Here is a 22,703-nt window from a genome sequence, read left to right as displayed (position 1 = left end):
TTGAGAACTTTTGGGACCAGCGGAAGTGGAGGGAAGACATACACCGACCGGAATACCCACTGGGCTACCAGTGCATCCACTGCTATTTCTTGAGGGTCTCTCAACCTGGAACAATATTTCTGAAGCTTCTTGTTGAGACGAGACGCCATCATGTCTACTTGAGGAATTCCCCAGACTCTAGTCACCTCTGTGAATACTTCTTGGTGAAGGCCTCACTCTCCTGGATAGAGATCGTGTCTGCTGAGGAAGTCTGCTTCCCAGTTGTCTACACCCGGAATGAAAATCGCAGACAGAGCCTTTACATGTATTTCTGCCCAGAGGAGGATCTTTGCCACCTCTGCCATTGCCGCTCTGCTTTTCGTTCCGCCCTGCCTGTTTATGTACGTGACTGCTGTTACATTGTCCGACTGGATCTGCACGGGATGATCTTGAAGAAGATGTACCGCCTGTCGAAGGCCGTTGTAAATGTCTCAATTCCAGCACGTTTATGTGATGGCAGGCTTCCTGACTTGACCATTTTCCTTGGAAGCTTCCCCCCTGAGTGACAGCTCCCCAGCCTCTGAGACTTGCATCCGTGGTTACCAGGAGCCAGTCGTGAAACCCGAACCTGCATCCCTCTAGTAGGTGAGAACTGTGTAGCCACCACAGGAGCGAAATCCTGGCCTTGGAGGACAGGATTATCTTCCGGTGCATATGTAGGTGGGAACCCGACCACTTGTCAAACAGGTCCCACTGGAATACTCTGGCATGGAACTTGCCAAACTGTATGGCCTCGTAGGCCGCTACCATTTTCCCGAACAACCGAATGCACTGATGGATCGACACACTTGTTGGCTTTGATATCTGTTTTACCATTTTCTGGATTTCTAGAGCCTTTTCCTCCGGAAGAAATACTCTGAACTTCTGTGTCCAGGATCATCCCGAGAAAAGACAATCTTGTCGTCGGTTCCAACTGTGACTTTGGAAAATGTATGATCCATCCGTGTTTTTGGAGTATGGACAGGGAGAGTGTGATGTTCTGTAGCAACTGCTAACTGGATCTCGCCTTTATCAGGAGATCGTCCAGATAAGGAATTATATTGACTCCTTTTTGACGAAGGAGGACCATCATCTCCGCCATCACTTTGGTGAATACCCTCGGTGCCGTGGAGAGACCGAAAGGCAATGTCTGGAATTGGTAATGGCAATCCTGAACCGCGAATCTCAGATAAGCCTGGCGAAGAGGATAAATATGAACATGCAGGTAAGCATCCTTTATGTCTACTGACACCATGTAGGTCCCCCTCCTCCAGACTGGAAATCACTGCCCTCAGTGATTCCATTTTGAACTTGAATAGAACCCCTCCCCTTGTTGTGACAAAGTACCAGGACTATGACCTGATCCTAACAATTTTTGAATTGCCGCTGTTACCGCCTCTCGTTCTGGAAGAGAAACTGGCAAGGTCGATGTGAAAAATCAGCATGGGGGAACGTCTTGCAACTCCAGCTTGTACCACTGGGACACTATTTATAACACCCAGGGGTCCAGGCCAGATTGAATCCAACCCTGGCTGAACAGTTTGAGACGTGCCCCCACCCGAGCGGCCTCCCGCAAGGGAGCCCCAGCGTCATGCTGTAGATTTTGCAGAAGTAGGGGTTGACTTCTGCTTCTGGGATCCTAAAGCCGCTGTGGACTTCTTTCCCTTTCCCCTACCAGCAAAGAAGGGGGAAACTTTTGCTTTTTTGTATTTATTGTGCCGAAAGGACTGCATGTGAAAGTGATATGTCTTTTTTGCCGGTGCAGGAGCAGAAGGCAAAAAAGTCGACTTACCTGCGGTAGCCGCTGAGACTAACGCATCCAGTCCATAAGCAAATAAGGCCTCACCTTTATATGGGAGAGCCTCCATGCATCCGCGTTCCACTTGTGAATCCACAATCCCTGCCGAGCCGATACTGCCATGGTAGCGGCTGTTGAACCCAAGAGTCCAATATCTTTCATTGCTTCTAGCATGTACAGATGTAGCCACCTTTATCTTGACTGTTTCTCCGCCTAGATGGGCGTTTAGTCACGCTAAGGCGATAGCTGAGTTTAATCACAGGTAGGCGCGTTGAGGCGATCATGCATTACACATCTCCACCACTGTGTGGCTAATGCTCCACTAATCCAGTACTTTCGATCGTACAGTATAGCGGCGGATTGATCTACAGCTCTGGCAAGACTGTAGGCGTAACGGGAGGCGGTGGAAAAAGATGGTGACCTACAGTATGTAGAGTACTGTACTGTATGGAGTACAGTATGTGTATGGAGACGCAACTACAGTAATTGTGTAAAAGGAAGAATGTACAGGACAATGTATAAACACCGTGCTTTTAAAATACATGAGCGTCTGAGTTCGCTAATGCATAATGGGAATGGAGGGCTAGCAGGAGGCGGTGGAAAATACCGTGCTTTACAAATGCGAGCGTCCGAGTCCTCTAAGGCATAAACCAACACCAATGGGGTGGGGGCCGGGCGCTGTTTGCAGTACTTTCACACATGAAATTGGGAATCTCTCATGAGGCGTCGTGGGCTAGGGGTGAAGGCTCCCACCTCCCACGCTGGGGGTCCAGGGTTCGAGACCGGATGTGCTTTCTTTTTTTTTTTTTTAAATTGTAATAATACACTATTATTTTATTTACATTGTAAGATAGTCAATGGAAAGGTGCACACAAGTTACATATAAATCAGAGTACATCTGCAGGAGCGATTCTTTTCGCTAAATGCACCTAAACAGCGGGAATGAAATGAGTGTATTCTGACGCTACTAACTGAGCAAAACAGTACTGTAGATCTTCAGCGTGAATTCCCTCCCTGTGCAGGCTCCCAGGGGGGAAGGGCGATGGGGGTAGGGGGAGACGATGGAAAATACTGTGCCTTTGCAATGCAATTACATGAGCGTCCGAGTCCACTACGGCATACTGTAAACCAACACCAATGGGAAGGAAGTGCCAACCTTTTTTTTTTATGTGTTCCCGTGACATTCATTTAAAAAAATTATTTTTTCTCTCTAATACATCCAATGGAAGGATGCACACAGGTTTCACATAAATCAAAGTACATCTGCAGGAGCGATTCTTTACGCTAAATGCAACTGCACAGCGGCAATGAGTAGGAATGAGTGTATTCTGACGCTACTCAGTGAGCAAAACAGTACTACAGTATACAGTAGATATTCGGCGTTTGTGTATTGCACATGACCTGAATTCCCTCCCTGTCTACTGCATGATCTGTGCAGGCTCCCAGGGGGGAAGGGCAACAGGCTAGCAGGAGGCGGTGGAAAATACCGTGCTTTACAAATGCGAGCGTCCAATTCTCTAAGGCATAAACCAACACCAATGGGGTGGGGGCCGGGCGCTGTTTGCAGTACTTTCACACATGAAATTGGGAATCTCTCATGAGGCGTCGTGGGCTAGGGGTGAAGGCTCCCCACCTCCCACGCTGGGGGTCCAGGGTTCGAGACCTGATGTGCTTTCTTTTTTTTTTTTTATTGTAATAATACACTGTATTATTTTATTTACATTGTAAGACAGTCAATGGAAAGGTGCACACAAGTTACATATAAATCAGAGTACATCTGCAGGAGCGATTCTTTACGCTAAATGCACCTAAACAGCGGGAATGAAATGAGTGTATTCTGACGCTACTAACTGAGCAAAACAGTACTGTAGATCTTCAGCGTGAATTCCCTCCCTGTGCAGGCTCCCAGGGGGGAAGGGCGATGGGGGTAGTGGGGGACGATGGAAAATACTGTGCCTTTGAAATGCAATTACATGAGCGTCCGAGTCCACTACGGCATACTGTAAACCAACACCAATGGGAAGGAAGTGCCAACCTTTTTTTTTTATGTGTCCCCGTGACATTCATTTTAAAAAATTCTTTTTTCTTTCTAATACATCCAATGAAAGGATGCACACAGGTTTCACATAAATCAAAGTACATCTGCAGGAGCGATTCTTTACGCTAAATGCAACTGCACAGCGGTATGCTGATACTGTCATCCCAAAAATTACCACTACAGTAACTGCTAAATATTTTAAGTGTACTGTACAATATGCACATACAGTACAGTATACATAATTCAAAGCAAAAAAGAGTTGCTACCTTAGTCTAGTCATAATCACCGGCATACGGGCCACTCACAAATTTTCTGATGGTCTCGGTGGGGCCCCTTGGAATCACCATGCCTGTCACAAGCATCCCTTTTTTTACCCACCTGTCACTGGGCCTGGACACTAGTGTACTATTACTATACTTTTTACTGTATACTGTATCTTATAATATTCTTCTCTTTTACCCACAGACGAGCCAGAATACCATTTTGGTAAATAAATATACTGTACAGTAGCAATAGTTGGTACTGCAATTACAGTATTTTTTTTCTCCAACATTATTTTAAGTCAAACTGATATGACTAACTGTCTTTTATCTTTTTACAGTCCGTCGCCAACCAGTGGAGGAGACACCTGGCAATAAGATAGAAATACAAAATGCACTGTACTGTATTCTAACTTACTGTAACATGTATAACACTGAGCTGATCATCTTCACACCCTCTGACATAACCTTACAGTACATACTGTACTTTCTCTCCTTTTTCACCCTCTTCACTCCACAAATGCATGCTGCGTTTCCCGACTACTGATATAATAGTGTGCAGAGCGTAGATTATTCCCGTTTGGCTAGTTTGCCGCCTCTGTACAGTATATTACAATAGAAAAAAGTTATAGTGTCAGTGAAAAAAGCACCTCATGACAGATACTGTACACAAGCTCATGTCTAAATACTGTATACTGTAAGCAGTGACATTAAGGGGTACAGTATATGCAATTGCGGTCGAATTCCGGCAGGAATACGGAAAAAATGGACACGGGATCCCCCATCTTTTTAGAACCAGCACCGGGCTCTGCGCCTGGTGCAAAAAATAAGGGGGACAAAAAAGCGTAGGGGTTCCCCGTATTTTTTGAACCAGCACTGGGCTCCACTAGCTGGACAGATAATGCACAGCCGGGGGACACTTTTATACCGGTCCCTGCGGCCGTGGAATTAAATACCCAACTAGTCACACCTGGCCGGGGTACCCTGGAGGAGTGGGGACCCCTTAAATCAAGGGGACACCCCCTCCAGCCACTCGATTATCCCTATCGCCCCTGTGTATTGTAGCTAGGGGATTGTGACGCTCCTTCAGCATTGCCCCATAGCCAGCAAAATCTGTGCTGTTACTTGCTCCATAGCTGAGTGCCTCCTAGGAGCTACTGTAGGAGTCACAGGCGGTAGCCATTTCAATTGAGTCTGCCCTGCTATAGAATTGTATGTGTACCGTACGGTGCATAGAACCTTTACAGTAGAAACTCTCCTGCAGCTTTGGCCTGCTTTATGTAAAACTTGTGTTTTGTCAGTTTGCTATGCGATCGAGCCCGGTGTAACGTACTGTAATGTGCACAGACCTCGCTTATCTCTGTGTATTTTGGCTAGGGGATTGTGACGCTCCTTCAGCATCGCCCCGTAGCCTGCACAACTTATGCCATTTCTCACTCCATACCCGACTGCTGCCTGCCACGAGGTGGGGGTTCAGGGGTAGTGGTCATTTTGACAGTGTGCTATGCGATTGAGTCCGGTGTACCGTAATACTGTATGCAAACCTACAGTAGCTTATCCCCATCGCCCCTGTGTATTTTGGCTAGGGGATTGTGACGCTCCTTCAGCATTGCCCCATAGCCTGCAAAAGGGTTCAGGGGTGGCGGCCATTTTGCCAGTGTGCTATGTGATCGAGTACGGTGTACCATAATGTGCATACTGTACTGTAAATCTCGCTTATTCCTGTTGCCCCTGTGTATTTTAGCTAGGGGATTGTGACGCTCCTTCAGCATTGCCCCATAGCCTGTACAATCTGGACTATTACTTGCTCCGTAGCCTAGGGCCTCTGTGGGGCAAGGAGTCATAGGTGGTAGCCATTTCTATTGAGTCTGCCCAGCTACAGAATTGTATGTGTACTGTACGGAGCATAGAACCTTAACAGTAGAACCGCTCATGCAGCTTTGCCCTGGTTTATGTGAATAAAAATAATAATAAAGTGTCTGAAAAAAACTAACATGCTTTCGTACTTTATGAATCGAACCCGGGACTCTGAGTATAGGAAGCGAAACACTTCACCACTTTGCCGCAGACAAATGTATAAATCCATTGGTTTTGATTATGCTGTAATGGCTACGGGATTAGGACGATAACATACTGTACAAAATTCCTAATCTTGAGAGGCAATAGTGAACTTCTAACACACATCCATTTGCGACAGTGTACACTACTGGTTTTATGTTGTTTTGTCTGCGGGACTTGGACGCTCACATACAGTATTTATAAAGTACTGTAGATGGATCATATACTGTATGCTGTACTATTTGCGTCTGTGTCGTATATACAGTACTGTATTAAATAATGCAGCGTAATGAGTATTTACTGTATGCAGCGTAATGAGACGCCTTAGTAAAGTAGTCCTTATTATATATTTCAGTATTGTATTTTACGGGAGACCACACGCATGCTCAGTGGTGATTGTAAAAAGCGACATCTGGTGGCTGATCGCAGGTATTACACGTAAAGGTAACGCCAAACGCTCTGTCTGCCTCCGTGCGATTAGGTACGCCTCTCTGTGACTAGGCGCGCCTCCCTACGCTGCATATGCTCGATCGGGAAAAACGCCTCAGCCACTCAAGATAAAGGTGGCTACATCTGTATGCGGCAGCGTCTTTGATATTCCCTAACTTAAGGAGTATCTCATCTTTATAAATCGTGTAAATTTCTGATGACAAGTTGTCTGACCATTTTTCAATAGCGCGACTCACCCACACGCAAGCAATTGTGGGTCTGAGCAGCGTACCATTGTCTACATAAATGGATTTTAACGTAGTCTCCATATTGCGGTCTGCCGGCTCCATTAGTGAAGCCGTTCCAGGAGCAAAGGAGAATCACCTTCTTTGTCAACCTGGACAGTGCACTGTAACACTGGGGGTGACTCCCGTTTTTTCCTGTCCTCTGCTGGGAAAGGATAAGCCATCTGAATCCTCTTGGAAATACAAAACTTATTTTCGGGATTCACCCACACCTCTTCAAAGAGAGAGTATTTAGCTCGTGGGAAGGAGGGAAGGTCACCTTAGATTTCTCTTCCTTATAGAAATAGGCCTTCTCCAGGGGTACAGGAGTGGTTCTGTAACTTCCAGAACCTCCCTTATAGCCACAATCATATATTGTATATTTTTCGCCAATTTATGACCTATTTCTCTGGAGTCGCTATCGTCGACACAGGAATGAGTGTCCATGTCAGTATCAGTATTTACAATATTTGCAAATGGTCTCTTATGTGACCCAGAGGGGTCGCCTGCGGATGGAAGAACAGAACCCTGAAAAATCACATCTTCCACAGACTTTCTCCAGCATTCTGCATGAGATTCAGACTTATCCAACCTCCTATTGATATGATGCATACTATCACGTATTTCTTTCACCCATGCAGGCTCTTGGTGTGCCGGCAGCGCCACATTACAACTGTGTCCCTAAAATGGCTTCCTCAGGGGAAGAACTCCCTGCCTCAGACATGTCACACTTGTACAACACACACAGAGACACTCCGGGACTTATAGGGGACAGACCCACAGTAAAATCTGTCAGAAGGACACAGTGTAGGAGCAGCCAGTTCACAACCCCAGCGCCAGGATAATGCATGTGAACACAAACGCCCACTGAAATGCAGCGCTTTTTTACAATGTAAATACACCTGTAAAGCACCAAATTCGCTGTGCCCCCCCCCCCCCCCCGTTTTGCACCCCGATACTTGTAGTCAGAAGTGGAGGAGGACCAGCGTGGTCTCTGCAGCTGAGAGAGAAAATGGCGCTGAGCAGTGTGCTGGCTGGCTGACTGAGGACGCTCCGCCCCCACAATGGCGCGTCTTCTCCTCAGATTTTCACATATTTATACTGGCGGGGGTAGGGCTGTACCTGAGCATCTTATGCCCCCTTTTAGTCAGTTTTTTTAGGTATTTTTGCTGCCCAGGGCGCCCCCCCCACGCCCTTTAGTGCCTGTGTGTGTGGGCAGCAATAACGCGCTGCGCTCCCGCCAGCCACGCTGTACCTTAGCTGTCACTCTCTTGACTGAATATCTATCTTCTTACACTGACCTATCTTCTGACTTCTGGCTCTGTGAGGGGGGTGACGGCATGCTGTTGGAGTGAGCATCTAGACACTGCTAGCGTTCAGTACCCTTCAGGAGCTAATGGTGTCCTGTCAGCCAGAAGCAGAGCCATGAAACTCTTTAGGAAGTTGGTTCCTACTTCTGCCCCCTCAGTCCCACGAAGCAGGGAGACTGTTGCCAGCAGTTCTCCCTGAAAATAAAAAACCTAACATAAGTCTTTTCAGAGATACTCAGTAGAGCTCCCCTGGAGTGCATCCAGTCTGCCTGGGCACATTTCTAAAACTGAGGTCTGGAGGAGGGGCATAGGGGGAGGAGCCAGTTCACACCCTTTGAAAAGTCTTAAGAGTGCCCATAGCTCCTGCGGAACAGTCTATACCCCATGGTCATGAAGTGGACCCCAGCATCCTCTAGAACATATGTGAAATCCCCTATCACTAGGATGTCTCCCATTACCGCAGCTTTTTCAATTTGCTGCAAGAGTTGTTCCTCCTCATGTATGCTAATATCCGGTTGTTCATAGCACGTGCCAATGACTAGTTTTTGTGCTTCAATGCCCCGCCTAATGATCTCAACCCATAGCGACTCCACGTTATCTCCAGTCCCCTTGTAAAGGTTTGGTTTTAGAGATAGTTTTACATAGAGACATACCCCTCCTCCTCTTTTGGTAGCCCTATACCTCCTGAAAAGAGAATATCTTTCCAAATTTGTAACCCAGTCGTGAGAGTCATTCCACCATGTTTCCGTAATACCTATAATATCATACTGAGTCTTTGATACAAGCCATTCCAATTCCCCCATTTTACATAATAGTCTTCTTGCGTTCGCAAGCATACATTGTAGCTTAATATTTCCCTTGCCTGTTTGTTTTAATGGTATCTTATTATTTACAAGTGCCTTTCTAGAATTACTCTTACCGACTGTTATTCTCCTCCCTCCCTTTCCACCCCCATCAGACTTAATACAGCCTTCCATACTACGATCTCTATTTGACCTATTAAGTGTTTCTAAACCCCCCCCCCCCCCCCATGTAGGTATTTTCCCTTATGCTATGGACATCATTTTCTATATACTGTACTGTTGAACCATTATCTTCATTAGGTAATAATTTTGGAATACCTTGGGTAATACCTGTGTCAGTAATTCCTGTGTCAATACTTTTGCCATCTGATCTTTTGCTCCCCGCTTATCCACCATTTTGTTCACTATCCCCATCCTCACTGTTTGACCCGTAGCTTCCAGCTAACCCTCCCCCCAGGCTCCCAGTTTAAAATAAGAATTTACTTACCGATAATTCTATTTCTCGGAGTCCGTAGTGGATGCTGGGGTTCCTGAAAGGACCATGGGGAATAGCGGCTCCGCAGGAGACAGGGCACAAAAAAGTAAAGCTTTTACCAGATCAGGTGGTGTGCACTGGCTCCTCCCCCTATGACCCTCCTCCAGACTCCAGTTAGGTACTGTGCCCGGACGAGCGTACACAATAAGGGAGGCAATTTGAATCCCGGGTAAGACTCATACCAGCCACACCAATCACACCGTACAACTTGTGATCTAAACCCAGTTAACAGTATGATAACAGAAAGAGCCTCTTAAAGATGGCTCCTTAACAATATAACCCGAATTTGTTAACAATAACTATGTACAGTATTGCAGATAATCCGCACTTGGGATGGGCGCCCAGCATCCACTACGGACTCCGAGAAATAGAATTATCGGTAAGTAAATTCTTATTTTCTCTATCGTCCTAAGTGGATGCTGGGGTTCCTGAAAGGACCATGGGGATTATACCAAAGCTCCCAAACGGGCGGGAGAGTGCGGATGACTCTGCAGCACCGAATGAGAGAATTCCAAGTCCTCTTTTGCCAGGGTATCAAATTTGTAGAATTTTACAAACGTGTTTTCCCCCGACCACGTAGCTGCTCGGCAGAATTGTAATGCCGAGACCCCTCGGGCAGCCGCCCAAGATGAGCCCACCTTCCTTGTGGAATGGGCCTTAACAGATTTAGGCTGTGGCAGGCCTGCCACAGAATGAGCAAGTTGAATTGTGTTACAAATCCAACGAGCAATCGTCTGCTTAGAAGCAGGGGCACCCAACTTGTTGGGTGCATATAGTAACAACAGCGAGTCAGATTTTCTGACTTCAGCCGTCCTTGAAATGTATATTTTTAAGGCTCTGACAACGTCCAACAACTTGGAGTCCTCCAAGTCGCCAGTGGCCGCAGGCACCACAATAGGTTGGTTCAGGTGAAACGCTGATACCACCTTAGGGAGAAAATGCGGACGAGTCCTCAGTTCTGCCCTATCCGAATGGAAGATTAGATAAGGGCTTTTATAAGATAAAGCCGCCAATTCAGATACTCTCCTGGCGGAAGCCAGGGCCAGTAACATAGTCACTTTCCATGTGAGATATTTAAAATCCACCTTTTTCAATGGTTCAAACCAATGGGATTTGAGGAAATCTAAAACTACATTTAGATCCCACGGTGCCACCGGAGGCACCACAGGAGGCTGTATATGCAGTACTCCTTTAACAAAAGTCTGTACCTCAGGAACTGAGGCCAATTCTTTTTGGAAGAATATTGACAGGGCCGAAATTTGAACCTTAATAGATCTCAATTTGAGACCCATAGACAATCCTGATTGTAGGAAATGTAGGAAACGACCCAGTTGAAATTCCTCCGTCGGAACACTCCGATCCTCGCACCACGCGACATATTTTCGCCAAATGCGGTGATAATGTTTCGCGGTGACTTCCTTCCTTGCCTTAATCAAGGTAGGAATGACTTCTTCTGGAATGCCTTTCCCTTTTAGGATCTGGCGTTCAACCGCCATGCCGTCAAACGCAGCCGCGGTAAGTCTTGAAAGAGACAGGGACCCTGTTGTAGCAGGTCCCTTCTCAGAAGTAGAGGGCACGGGTCGTCCGTGACCAACTCTTGAAGTTCCGGGTACCAAGTCCTTCTTGGCCAATCCGGAGCCACTAGTATTGTTCTTACTCCTCCTCACCGTATAATCTTCAATACCTTTGGTATGAGAGGCAGAGGAGGAAACACATATACTGATTTGTACACCCAAGGTGTTACCAGTGCGTCCACAGCTATTGCCTGTGGATCTCTTGACCTGGCGCAATACTTGTCCAGTTTCTTGTTGAGGCGAGACGCCATCATGTCTACCATTGGTCTTTCCCAACAGTTTATTAGCATGTGGAAGACTTCTGGATGAAGACCCCCCTCTCCCGGGTGAATATCGTGTCTGCTGAGGAAGTCTGCTTCCCAGTTGTCCACGCCCGGGAAGAACACTGCTGACAGTGCTATTACGTGATTCTCCGCCCAGCGAAGAATCTTGGCAGCTTCTGCCATTGCACTCCTGCTTCTTGTGCCGCCCTGTCTGTTTACATGGGCGACCGCCGTGATGTTGTCCGACTGAATCAACACCGGTTTTCCTTGCAGGAGTGGTTCCGCCTGGCTTAGAGCATTTTAGATTGCTCTTAGTACCAGAATGTTTATGTGAAGAGACTTTTCCAGGTTCGTCCATACCCCCTGGAAGTTTCTTCCTTGTGTGACTGCTCCCCAACCTCTCAGGCTGGTGTCCGTGGTCACCAGGATCAAATCCTGTATGCCGAATCTGCGGCCCTCCAATAGATGAGCCTTTTGCAACCACCACAGAAGATATACCCTTGTCCTTGGCGACAGGGTTATTCGCAGGTGCATCTGAGGATGCGACCCTGACCATTTGTCCAACAGATCCCTTTGGAAAATTCTTGCATGGAATCTGCCGAATGGAATTGCTTCGTAAAAAGCCACCCTTTTTCCCAGGACTCTTGTGCATTGATGTACAGACACCTTTCCTGGTTTTAGGAGGTTCCTGACAGGTCGGATAACTCCTTGGCTTTTTCCTCGGGAAGAAAAACCTTTTTCTGAACCGTGTCCAGAATCATCCCTAGGAACAGCAGACGTATCGTCGGAAAACAGCTGCGATTCTTGGAATATTTAGAATCCAGTCGTGCCGTCGAAGAACTACTTTAGATAGTGCTCTTCCGACCTCCAACTGTTCTCTGGAACTTGCCCTTTTTAGGTCGTGCAAGTAAGGCATAATTTAGATGCCTTTTTTCTTTGAAGAAACATCTTTTCGGCCATTACCTTGGTAAAAAGGCCCGGGGTGCCGTGGATAATTCAAACGGCATCGTCTGAAACTGATATTGACAGTTCTGTACCACGAACCAGAGGTACCCTTGATGAGAAGGACAAAATTTGGACATGGAGGTAATCCTTGATGTCCAGGGACATTCCGGTTCGCTATCACTGCTCTGAGTGACTTTATCTCGATTTGAACCTTTTATGTAAGTGTTCAAAACATTTTAGATTTAGACTATGTGTCACCAAGCCGTCTGGCTTCAGTACCACAATATAGTGTGGAAAAATAATACCCTTTTCCTTGTCGTAGGAGGGGTACTTTGATTATCACCTGCTGGATATACAGCTTGTGAATTGTTTCCAATGCTGCCTCCCTGTCGGAGGGAGCCGTTGGTAAAGCAGACTTCAGGAACCTGCGAGGAGAAGATGTCTCGACTCTCCAATCTTTACCCCTGGGATAATACTCGTACGATCTAGGGGTCAACTTGCGAGTGATCCCACTGCGCCCTGAGACTCTTGAGACTACCCCCCCACCTTGAGTCCGCTTGCACGGCCCCAGCGTCATGCTGAGGACTTGGCAGACGCGGTGGAGGGCTTCTTTTCCTGGGAAAGGGCTGCCTGCTGCAGTCTACTTCCCTTACCTCTATGTCTGGGCAGATATGACTGGCCTTTTGCCTGCATGCCCTCATGGGAAAGGAAAGATTGAGGCTGAAAAGACGGTGTCTTTTTTAGCTGAGATGTAACTTGGGGTAAAAAAGGTTGGATTTCCCAGCTGTTGCTGTGGTCCCCAGGTCCGATGGACCGACCCCCAAATAACTCCTTCCCTTTATACAGCAATACTTCCATCTGCCGTATGGGATCTGTATCACCTGACCACTGTCGTGTCCCTGACATCTTCTGGGAGATATGGACAACGCACTTATCTTGATGCCAGAGAGCAAATATCCCTCTGTGCATCTCACATACATATATATAGAATGCATCCTATTAAATGCTCTACATGAATAAAATATTTTCAGTCAGGGAATCCGACCAAGCCAACCCAGCACTGCATCTCCAGGCTGATGGCGATCGCTGGTCGCAGTATAACCACCGTATGTGTGTATATACTTTTTAGGATATTTTTCCAGCTTCCTATCAGCTGGCTCCTTGAGGGCGGCCGTATCTGGAGACGGTAACGCCACTTGATAAGCGTGTGAGCGCCTTATCACCCTAAGGGGTGTTTCCCAACGTACCCTAATTTCTGGCGGGAAAGGGTATAACGCCAATATTTGCTATCGGGGTAACCCTACGCATCATCACACACTTCATTTTATTTTATCTGATTCAGGAAAAACTACAGGTAGTTTTTTCACTCCCACATAATACCCTTTCTTGTGGTACTTGTAGTATCAGAAACACGTAACACCTCCTTCATTGCCCTTAACGTGTGGCCCTAATGAGAAATACGTTTGTTTATTCACCGTCGACACTGTATTCAGTGTCCGTGTCTGTGTCTGTGTCGACCGACTGAGGTAAATGGGCGTTTTTAAAACCCCTGACGGTGTTTCTGAGACGCCTGGACCGGTCCTAATAGATTGTCGGCCGTCTCATGTCGTCAACCGACCTTGCAGCGTGTTGACATTCTCACGTAATTCTCTAAATAAGCCATCCATTCCGGTGTCGACTCCCTAGAGAGTGACATCACCATTACAGGCAATTTCTCCGCCTCCTCACCAACATCGTCCTCATACATGTCGACACACACGTACCGACACACAGCACACACACCGGGAATGCTCTGACAGAGGACAGGACCCACTAGCCCTTTGGGGAGACAGAGGGAGAGTCTGTCAGCACACACCAAAAACGCTATAATTATATAGGGACAACCTTATATAAGTGTTTCTCCCTTATAGCATCTTTTATATATATACAATATCGCCAAAATCAGTGCCCCCCCTCTCTGTTTTAACCCTGTTTCTGTAGTGCAGTGCAGGGGAGAGCCTGGGAGCCTTCTCTCCAGCTTTTCTGTGAGAGAAAATGGCGCTGTGTGCTGAGGAGATAGGCCCCGCCCCTTTTTCGGCGGGCTCGTCTCCCGCTATTTTTGAAGTTAGGCAGGGGTTAAATATCTCCATATAGCCTCTGTGGGCTATATGTGAGGTATTTTTTGCCTCTAATAAGGTTTTTATTTGCCTCTCAGAGCGCCCCCCCCAGCGCTCTGCACCCTCAGTGACTGTTGTGTGAAGTGTGCTGAGAGGAAAATGGCGCACAGCTGCAGTGCTGTGCGCTACCTTTATGAAGACTCAGGAGTCTTCAGCCGCCGATTTTGGACCTCTTCTCTCTTCAGCGTCTGCAAGGGGGCCGGCGGCGCGGCTCCGGTGACCATCCAGGCTGTACCTGTGATCGTCCCTCTGGAGCTAGTGTCCAGTAGCCAAGCAGCAAATCCACTCTGCACGCAGGTGAGTTCACTACTTCTCCCCTAAGTCCCTCGTTGCAGTGATCCTGTTGCCAGCAGGACTCACTGTAAAGTAAAAAACCTAAGCTAAACTTTCTCTAAGCAGCTCTTTAGGAGAGCCACCTAGATTGCACCCTTCTCGTTCGGGCACAAAATCTAACTGGAGTCTGGAGGAGGGTCATAGGGGGAGGAGCCAGTGCACACCACCTGATCTGGTAAAAGCTTTACTTTTTTGTGCCCTGTCTCCTGCGGAGCCGCTATTCCCCATGGTCCTTTCAGGAACCCCAGCATCCACTTAGGACGATAGAGAAAAGCTTTTCCCACCTTCTAACCATCCTGCTACCCATCACCGCAGCCCCCTCCTCATTCAGGTGCAATCCATCACAACAAAAAAGATGGCGCCTGACTGAAAACCCCACCCAGTGTTCCAAGAACCCAAACCCCTCCTTCCTATACCAGGCTCTAAGCCACACATTTACCTCCCTAATCTCCCTGGGCTAGCACATGGCACTGTTAATATTTCGGAGAATATTACCCTAGATGTCCTTGACTTAAGTTTCTTTCCAATTCCCTATAGTCTTTCTTAAGGACATCCCACTAACGTTGTTGGTGCCGACATGCACCAAGACCGCCGGGTCTTTACCAGCCCCTCCCAACAATCTACCCGGTCCACGATGTGCCGTACCCGAGCACCCGGGAGACAGACTGTACGGCGATCATGGTCCCGGTAGCAGATTGCCCTGTCTGTCTTCCCGATAACAGAATCCCCTACCACCACAATCTGACTAGGTACCTCACTATCTTTTTTCTCATCTGTACCTGAAGGACCGCTCCTCTGGTTGCTAGAGGGAACAGTCTCCTCCGGCTCAGTCATTTCCCCACTGCCAATCTCGGAATCCTCGTCCAGTCAGGCAAATTTGTTGGGGTTTGGCAGATCAGAGATGTCCTGTCTCCCTCTTCCTTCTAACCATGACCCAGTTGTCTACCTGATACCCTCCCTGAAAGCGATTGGGCAGGCCTGCGTTTTCCCGAACACTCCCAGTAAATGGTCAATTACCACCCACAAATTGCTTCCTACTGTCAATCACCTTGCGAACGCCCGTGCAAACGGATTTTTCACACTATCCCGTCACTGACCGGCTATACCCGTTGTTGTCCGACATGTGTGCGCATTGCGGTGCATATGCATGCGCTGTTATGACCTGATCGCCAACTGTGCGAAAATGCACAGCAGCAATCAGATCTGAATGACCTCCTTAGTCTCTAAGTTCTCATGACTAGGGCCCTTTCTTGTTCTCTCCTGGCACAGTTCACGTCCCCAGCTTTAAATTATGGTTTGTTTTCAGTGATCCTTCCAGACTGCCAGTCTTCAGGACCACTGAATGAGACTGTTATTGTCACTCACAAACTTGTCTTATTTGACCACTTAAGACAACCAATTACACATTTAAAAAATAAAAAAAACACAACTTATATTGAAGTGGTTGTGTTAGCAATGTCATTAATTCTCTGAATGATGCTACAGACACTTGGTAGTGCTATATAAAGTATAATAAAATCACCATGTGAATTCCTGTTTTTAATTTGAAGAAAAAGTACCATTGGTTAACTACACTGATACAAGTATGACTACATTTAAGTAAACTGACATTAGCAGTTAAGCATCCTAATTGCATTTGCCATAATCTAATTTTAGTATAGTGGATGTCACTGCCCTACAGCAATGTGCAATCATGTCATCCATGATACATTTTCAAACAGATAAATCACACGTATCTTTGAAATTTTATGAGTCCACAAGACTACTTATGAGTACATTCCCTAAGTAATCAGCACTTAGTTTACACATAAGTAGAGGTCACAACACATAACTAATTGAGAGGAAGTAGAGGCACCGCTCAACAAGCATTTTACTTCCTATTTTTCCTCTTTGTCAGACAGCAATTTTTTTTAGGATGATTAGAAAACGTGCACTTTCCAGAAGATTCAATATGCAGATTTTTTATATTTTATTGAAACAAAATATAATATGGTGTAGAAAGTAGTTTACAGTAGAATGAACAATCATGAGACTGTAAAACATAAAAAAAAAAAAAAAAACATAGCAACTATGCGGATACTATTTACACCTATTAATTTTGTTTCATGTATAAGAGACATGAAATTACAAACGTTTTCCTCTACTTTTATCATCAGGGAAATATCTACTTTCACAGGTGAAATATACTGCATGCTGCTTTCCAAAAGATAATTTGCAATGTGGTCACACAGGAAAAATGGGAAACCTCTAACATGAAAGCACATATTTCGTTGTTGCATTCAAAGCTGGATGAAAGGAAAAAGGCATAACTGAGTAGACCACTAATGGATGTCAGTTTAACTAAACTTGTTTTTGAGTCACTTTACATACATTCTTAAGTGTTCATTTTATGTTTATGCAAAAAAACACAAAAAATTAAACATTAGAAAAAAATTGGAAGAAAATGCAAAATCCGTAAGAAGAAAAACAATAACAAAAAATTTAGTCAAGAACAAACAGTAGAAAGTGTACAAAACAAACTATAAAGCCATTGGGCTGATGGCAGCAAAAGCTGACACTAGCTATTTTATGGTTACTTGGAAGTAAACTGAAGACTGCACTGTAAATGATTATCACAAGTTAGTTATTTAGTAATGAAAAGAAATAAGGCAAAGAGACAAAACAACATAAACATACAAAATAAAGACCGACACCCTCAAATTGTGCAATTAATAAGCAATGTCATTTCTTTTTAGCCTACTTGTTTTCTGGGGTATTCTGACACTTTTAAGTGCAAAAAAATAATTCAATGCTTACATACAACCACAACTTCCGAAAGTCCTATCATCATACTGGTTAAAATGTTTCAAGATCATTGGAATGGTCAATTTCAAAGGCATCTTCTATGTCAGCTTTTATTTCAGCATTTTCATCATCTAAGGAAGCTAAAGCTTCATTTGTGTCACTTGCAAAGGTCTCTCTCGAAGTGTCATCATGTTCTTGAAAGTTAAGACCTTTGATGGCTTGTTTCATCTTCTTCCCAACTATGTGAAGTCTTCTCTTTTTTGCTGCCTTTTTACTCTCGTATTCCTTCTGATTTTCCATAAAAAATATTTCCTTATAACAAAAAAGAATACACTTTACAATATTATCTTAAGATTTTTTTGCATTTCAAATGTTCAATAAAAAGGTGCAAATAGTATAGGAAATACAAGTAAATTAACTTCCAGTAGGCTAAATAAAGTTGGCTAAACACCCAGGGGTTTATTTACGAAACATCATGTTGTAAAACCTGGAGGTTTTAATCATATTTGTGCCAGATAATTAAAAGAGCAATGCTTTTACTATGGATATATTCTGTCTACTCTTACCACTTATCTCTAGGGGACGATGGGATATTTTAAATTCTCTTCTCTTACATAATGTTGAAAATGAGGAGATAAATAAAACAACAACAAGGTGGCTGTAAAATCGAATCGGATTTAATCTGCACTTTCAATCTATTCATATTGTGACCTAATAACCCTTCTATGTATAAGTATGTTACCTAGAGGGAACCCCACAATTAACTGTGTGTATAACACTTGGACTCTTTCAATATACCCGTACTTTGCTTCACAAAGAATTTGAATGAACGGTCCAAATAATTTTTGTATCTGGGCAATAACAACAAAAAGTGGACACGAGTCATGAATTAAAAACTTGGATATTAAAAAAATTCATTTCCCAATGCATCAGTCATAGTCTATAGTAGTTTAAAAATAGGTTGGTAACAGTGTGTCACATGACATGCTGCAATTTTATCTTATTTCAGTAATGGCTACCAGGCAGACACTGATTGTGACCACTGATTATCTATCGCGGTTTTCTGAAAACAAAAGGTAAGAAACTTGGATTATTGTGGTATAAAACAAAAGTTGAGGACATGTACGGTCAGAAATTATATGTTGATAATCAGTGTTTCATGTGGTTTTAGGTTAGTGAAAGAGTTAAATGTGGCACATATTTGGTGTGTCATCTATTACGTTTTTTGGTATTTCTGTTCATATTTTGGTTAAAAAGTTGAGTAAATGCATATTTAACAGATCTCTAATGGTTTATGAGATAATTAAAAATGCCTTGCCATTTGTTCACAACTTATTTCCTTTGGCAGTTCTGCACTGTAACATGCTTAACGTAATGGATGCAACAGTTTATGTTACATGTGTTACATCAACATCGCATCATTGTTTCATAGCAAAAACACAGTTGAGGGCGATAAAATCAATGAAAGCAAAATCGCTTGAAGATGAAGCTCTAATGCATGTTGATTGTTCAGAAAATGTCAATATACGGCATCAGGGTTAGATTATGTCTGGCCACTGGGTTTCTGAAGGGGTAACATTCTATACACACATCATCACACAAAATAATCAGTCAAGCAGCTATGCTGTTGAAAGTGATGACTTACAACATGACAAGTTTGCTATTCTTGAATGCAATCGACTCATCCTTAGTAGCCATGGAGAATCACCTACCTATTTCAAAACTTCACATGTGCTCTAACGGTGCGACTGGCCAGTTCAAGAATCGGTATATACATACTGTTATGACAAGCCCAGAACTATTGCACCCGAATGTGAAGGAAGTAACTTGGACATTTTTTGGGACTGCTCATGGGAAAGGTCCAGTGGATGGGTTAAGTGGAACAATAAAGAGAGCTGTATGGAGGGCTATCCCTTAGAGCAGTGTTTTTCAACTAGTGTGCCCTGAGCAGTCTCCAGGTGTGCCGCCATAAAAGCACAGCCAAGCCCATCAGTGTTTTGCCACTACTGAGGCCCTGGAACGATCAATACTGGTGGGTTTAGTGGTTGCAGAACCAGTTCTAAATTTTGGGCCCAGGCAGTGTTGGGCTCTTCTGACTTTCACAGATGTGGCTCAGGCGTTACCTATGGAGAAGCTGCGACATGACATCCTAGGACACGCAACTGCACCATGCATCACCATTATATTTGACTGTACGTTAGCAATATTTAAATCTTGTTCAGTGTGCTGCGAGTTGTAAAAAGTTGAAAATCTCTGCTTTAGAGGAAAGTCATAATCAAAAGTGCTATGGAATTCTTTAAAACTGTACAAGGAATGTCAGAGAAAATTAAAGTTCTCTTCTTATCAAAGGAAAAAATTGATTTATGTAGACAGCAGAAGCAAGGCGAGTGGTCAAGTACTAGTGTTGACCCCATTCCACGTTTGAAGAATTTTCACTACTTTCAATGTGACGCAACAAGCAATATATTCCAAGCTTGTGAAATAAATCCTCAAGAATACCAACGACCATTTAAGGATATACAAGTCTCTCAGCAGATGTACAACAAAGTGTTGATGGAAATACCTCGGTTAAGAAAGATGACTGTTGTAGTAAAGTATGACAATGACAAATTTTATGGGACGGTCACTGATATAAACGAGAATGGGGGTGAGGCATCCAGCAAGAGGTGGGTGGGTATGGCCAAAACAAGATGATGAGATATGGTACCCATCTGAAAACATTGTTAGAAAGGTAAATGACCCTGTACCAGTTAATGCAAGGGGCATTTTTTCATTTCCCGATTAATGTATTTGATGGTTACGTTCGTTACACATACATTCCATTAAATATTGTCAAAGTGATAAGAATGACTTTCCTGAAAATTGTACTAAAACAATCTGTGTGGTTTATACTTTATTGTAAAAAGTATGGAATAAATATCTGTTCTAGTTTCAGAGAAATCAGACATGTATTGTATTCTTTAGAAATTATCATGACCTATCCTGGTTACATCCGTTACATTTAAATGTATTTAATTTACAGCAGACAACAATTGTGACGCTTGTTCACACTTGTGGTAAAATTAGCTTCTTTATGTGCATTTTAAATTTGAAGCAATCCAGATGTTTATCACAAACATTGTTATCGGAGCGTTACATCCGTTACTTTGGAATTGCCCATCAAAATTTGACTGTTACTTAATTAACTCATATAGGGGGTGATTTGCTTCACCACACTGCTGCCACTAGAGGGTGCTGAACTGAGCAATTCAAATGTTGCTCCATTCAGGTGTAAATAAGAATTTACTCACCGGTAATTCTATTTCTCGTAGTCCGTAGTGGATGCTGGGAACTCCGTAAGGACCATGGGGAATAGACGGGCTCCGCAGGAGACTGGGCACTCTTAAAAGAAAGATTAGGTACTATATCTGGTGTGCACTGGCTCCTCCCTCTATGCCCCTCCTCCAGACCTCAGTTAGGGAAACTGTGCCCGGAAGAGCAATACTAGGAAAGGATTTGGAACCCAGGGTAAGACTCATACCAGCCACACCAATCACACTGTACAACTCGTGATAACCATACCCAGTTAACAGTATGAACAACAACTGAGCCTCAGTAACAGATGGCTCATAACAATAACCCTTTAGTTAAGCAATAACTATATACATGTATTGCAGAGAGTCCGCACTTGGGACGGGCGCCCAGCATCCACTACGGACTACGAGAAATAGAATTACCGGTGAATAAATTCTTATTTTCTCTGACGTCCTAGTGGATGCTGGGAACTCCGTAAGGACCATGGGGATTATACCAAAGCTCCCAAACGGGCGGGAGAGTGCGGAGGACTCTGAAGCACCGAATGAGCAAAGGCAAGGTCCTCCTCAGCCAGGGTATCAAACTTGTAGAACTTAGCAAATGTGTTTGAACCCGACCAAGTAGCAGCTCGGCAAAGCTGTAAAGCAGAGACCCCTCGGGCAGCCGCCCAAGAAGAGCCCACCTTCCTCGTGGAATGGGCTTTTACTGATTTAGGATGCGGCAATCCTGCCGCAGAATGAGCTTGCTGAATCGTGTTACAGATCCAGCGCGCAATAGTTTGCTTTGAAGCAGGAGCACCCAGCTTGTTGGGCGCATGCAGGATAAACAGCGAGTCAGTTTTCCTGACTCCAGCCGTCCTGGCTACATAGATTTTCAAAGCCCTGACTACATCTAGTAACTTGAAGTCCTCCAAGTCCCTAGTAGCCGCAGGCACCACAATAGGTTGGTTCAAATGAAACGCTGCTACCACCTTAGGGAGAAATTGGGGACGAGTCCTCAATTCTGCCCTGTCCATATGGAAGATCAGATAAGGGCTTTTACACGACAAAGCCGCCAATTCTGACACACGCCTAGCCGAAGCTAAGGCCAATAGCATGACCACTTTCCACGTGAGATATTTTAGCTCCACGGTCTTAAGTGGCTCAAACCAGTGGGATTTCAGGAAATCCAACACAACGTTAAGATCCCAAGGTGCCACTGGAGGCACAAAAGGGGGCTGAATATGCAGCACTCCCTTAACAAACGTCTGAACTTCAGGCAGTGAAGCCAGTTCTTTTTGAAGAAAATAGATAGGGCCGAAATCTGGACCTTTATGGATCCTAATTTTAGGCCCATAGTCACTCCTGACTGTAGGAAGTGCAGGAATCGACCCAGCTGGAATTCCTCTGTAGGGGCCTTCCTGGCCTCACACCAAGCAACATATTTTCGCCATATACGGTGATAATGTTGTGCGGTCACGTCTTTCCTAACCTTTATCAGCGTAGGAATCACTTCATCTGGAATGCCCTTTTCCGTTAGGATCCGGCGTTCAACCGCCATGCCGTCAAACGCAGCCGCGGTAAGTCTTGGAACAGACAGGGCCCCTGCTGTAACAGGTCCTGTCTGAGAGGCAGAGGCCATGGGTCCTCTGAGATCATTTCTTGTAGTTCTGGGTACCAAGGTCTTCTTGGCCAATCCGGAACGATGAGTATAGTTCTTACTCCTCTCTTTCTTACAATCCTCAGTACCTTGGGTATGAGAGGAAGAGGAGGTAACACATAAACCGACTGGTACACCCACGGTGTCACTAGTGCGTCCACAGCTATCGCCTGAGGGTCTCTT

At 44.9% G+C, this 22,703-nt stretch overlaps 1 protein-coding gene across 1 annotated transcript in view; it reads right to left on the bottom strand.

Annotated features, from left to right (window-relative positions):
* Positions 1-16,749: 16,749 nt before the first annotated feature.
* Positions 16,750-22,703, bottom strand: part of PHAX (phosphorylated adaptor for RNA export) — a 169,338-nt gene continuing 163,384 nt past the window's right edge. Inside the window, exon 5 of the mRNA XM_063964236.1 lies at positions 16,750-17,900. Within this exon, the coding sequence (XP_063820306.1) occupies positions 17,640-17,900 (261 nt within the window). The 3' untranslated portion in view covers positions 16,750-17,639. The remainder of the gene's footprint in view (positions 17,901-22,703) is intronic.

The sequence above is a fragment of the Pseudophryne corroboree genome, chromosome 1 (assembly GCF_028390025.1).
Source record: "Pseudophryne corroboree isolate aPseCor3 chromosome 1, aPseCor3.hap2, whole genome shotgun sequence".
In the NCBI taxonomy this organism is placed as follows: Eukaryota; Metazoa; Chordata; class Amphibia; order Anura; family Myobatrachidae; genus Pseudophryne; species Pseudophryne corroboree.
This window is presented reverse-complemented; position numbering and strand designations above follow the sequence as displayed.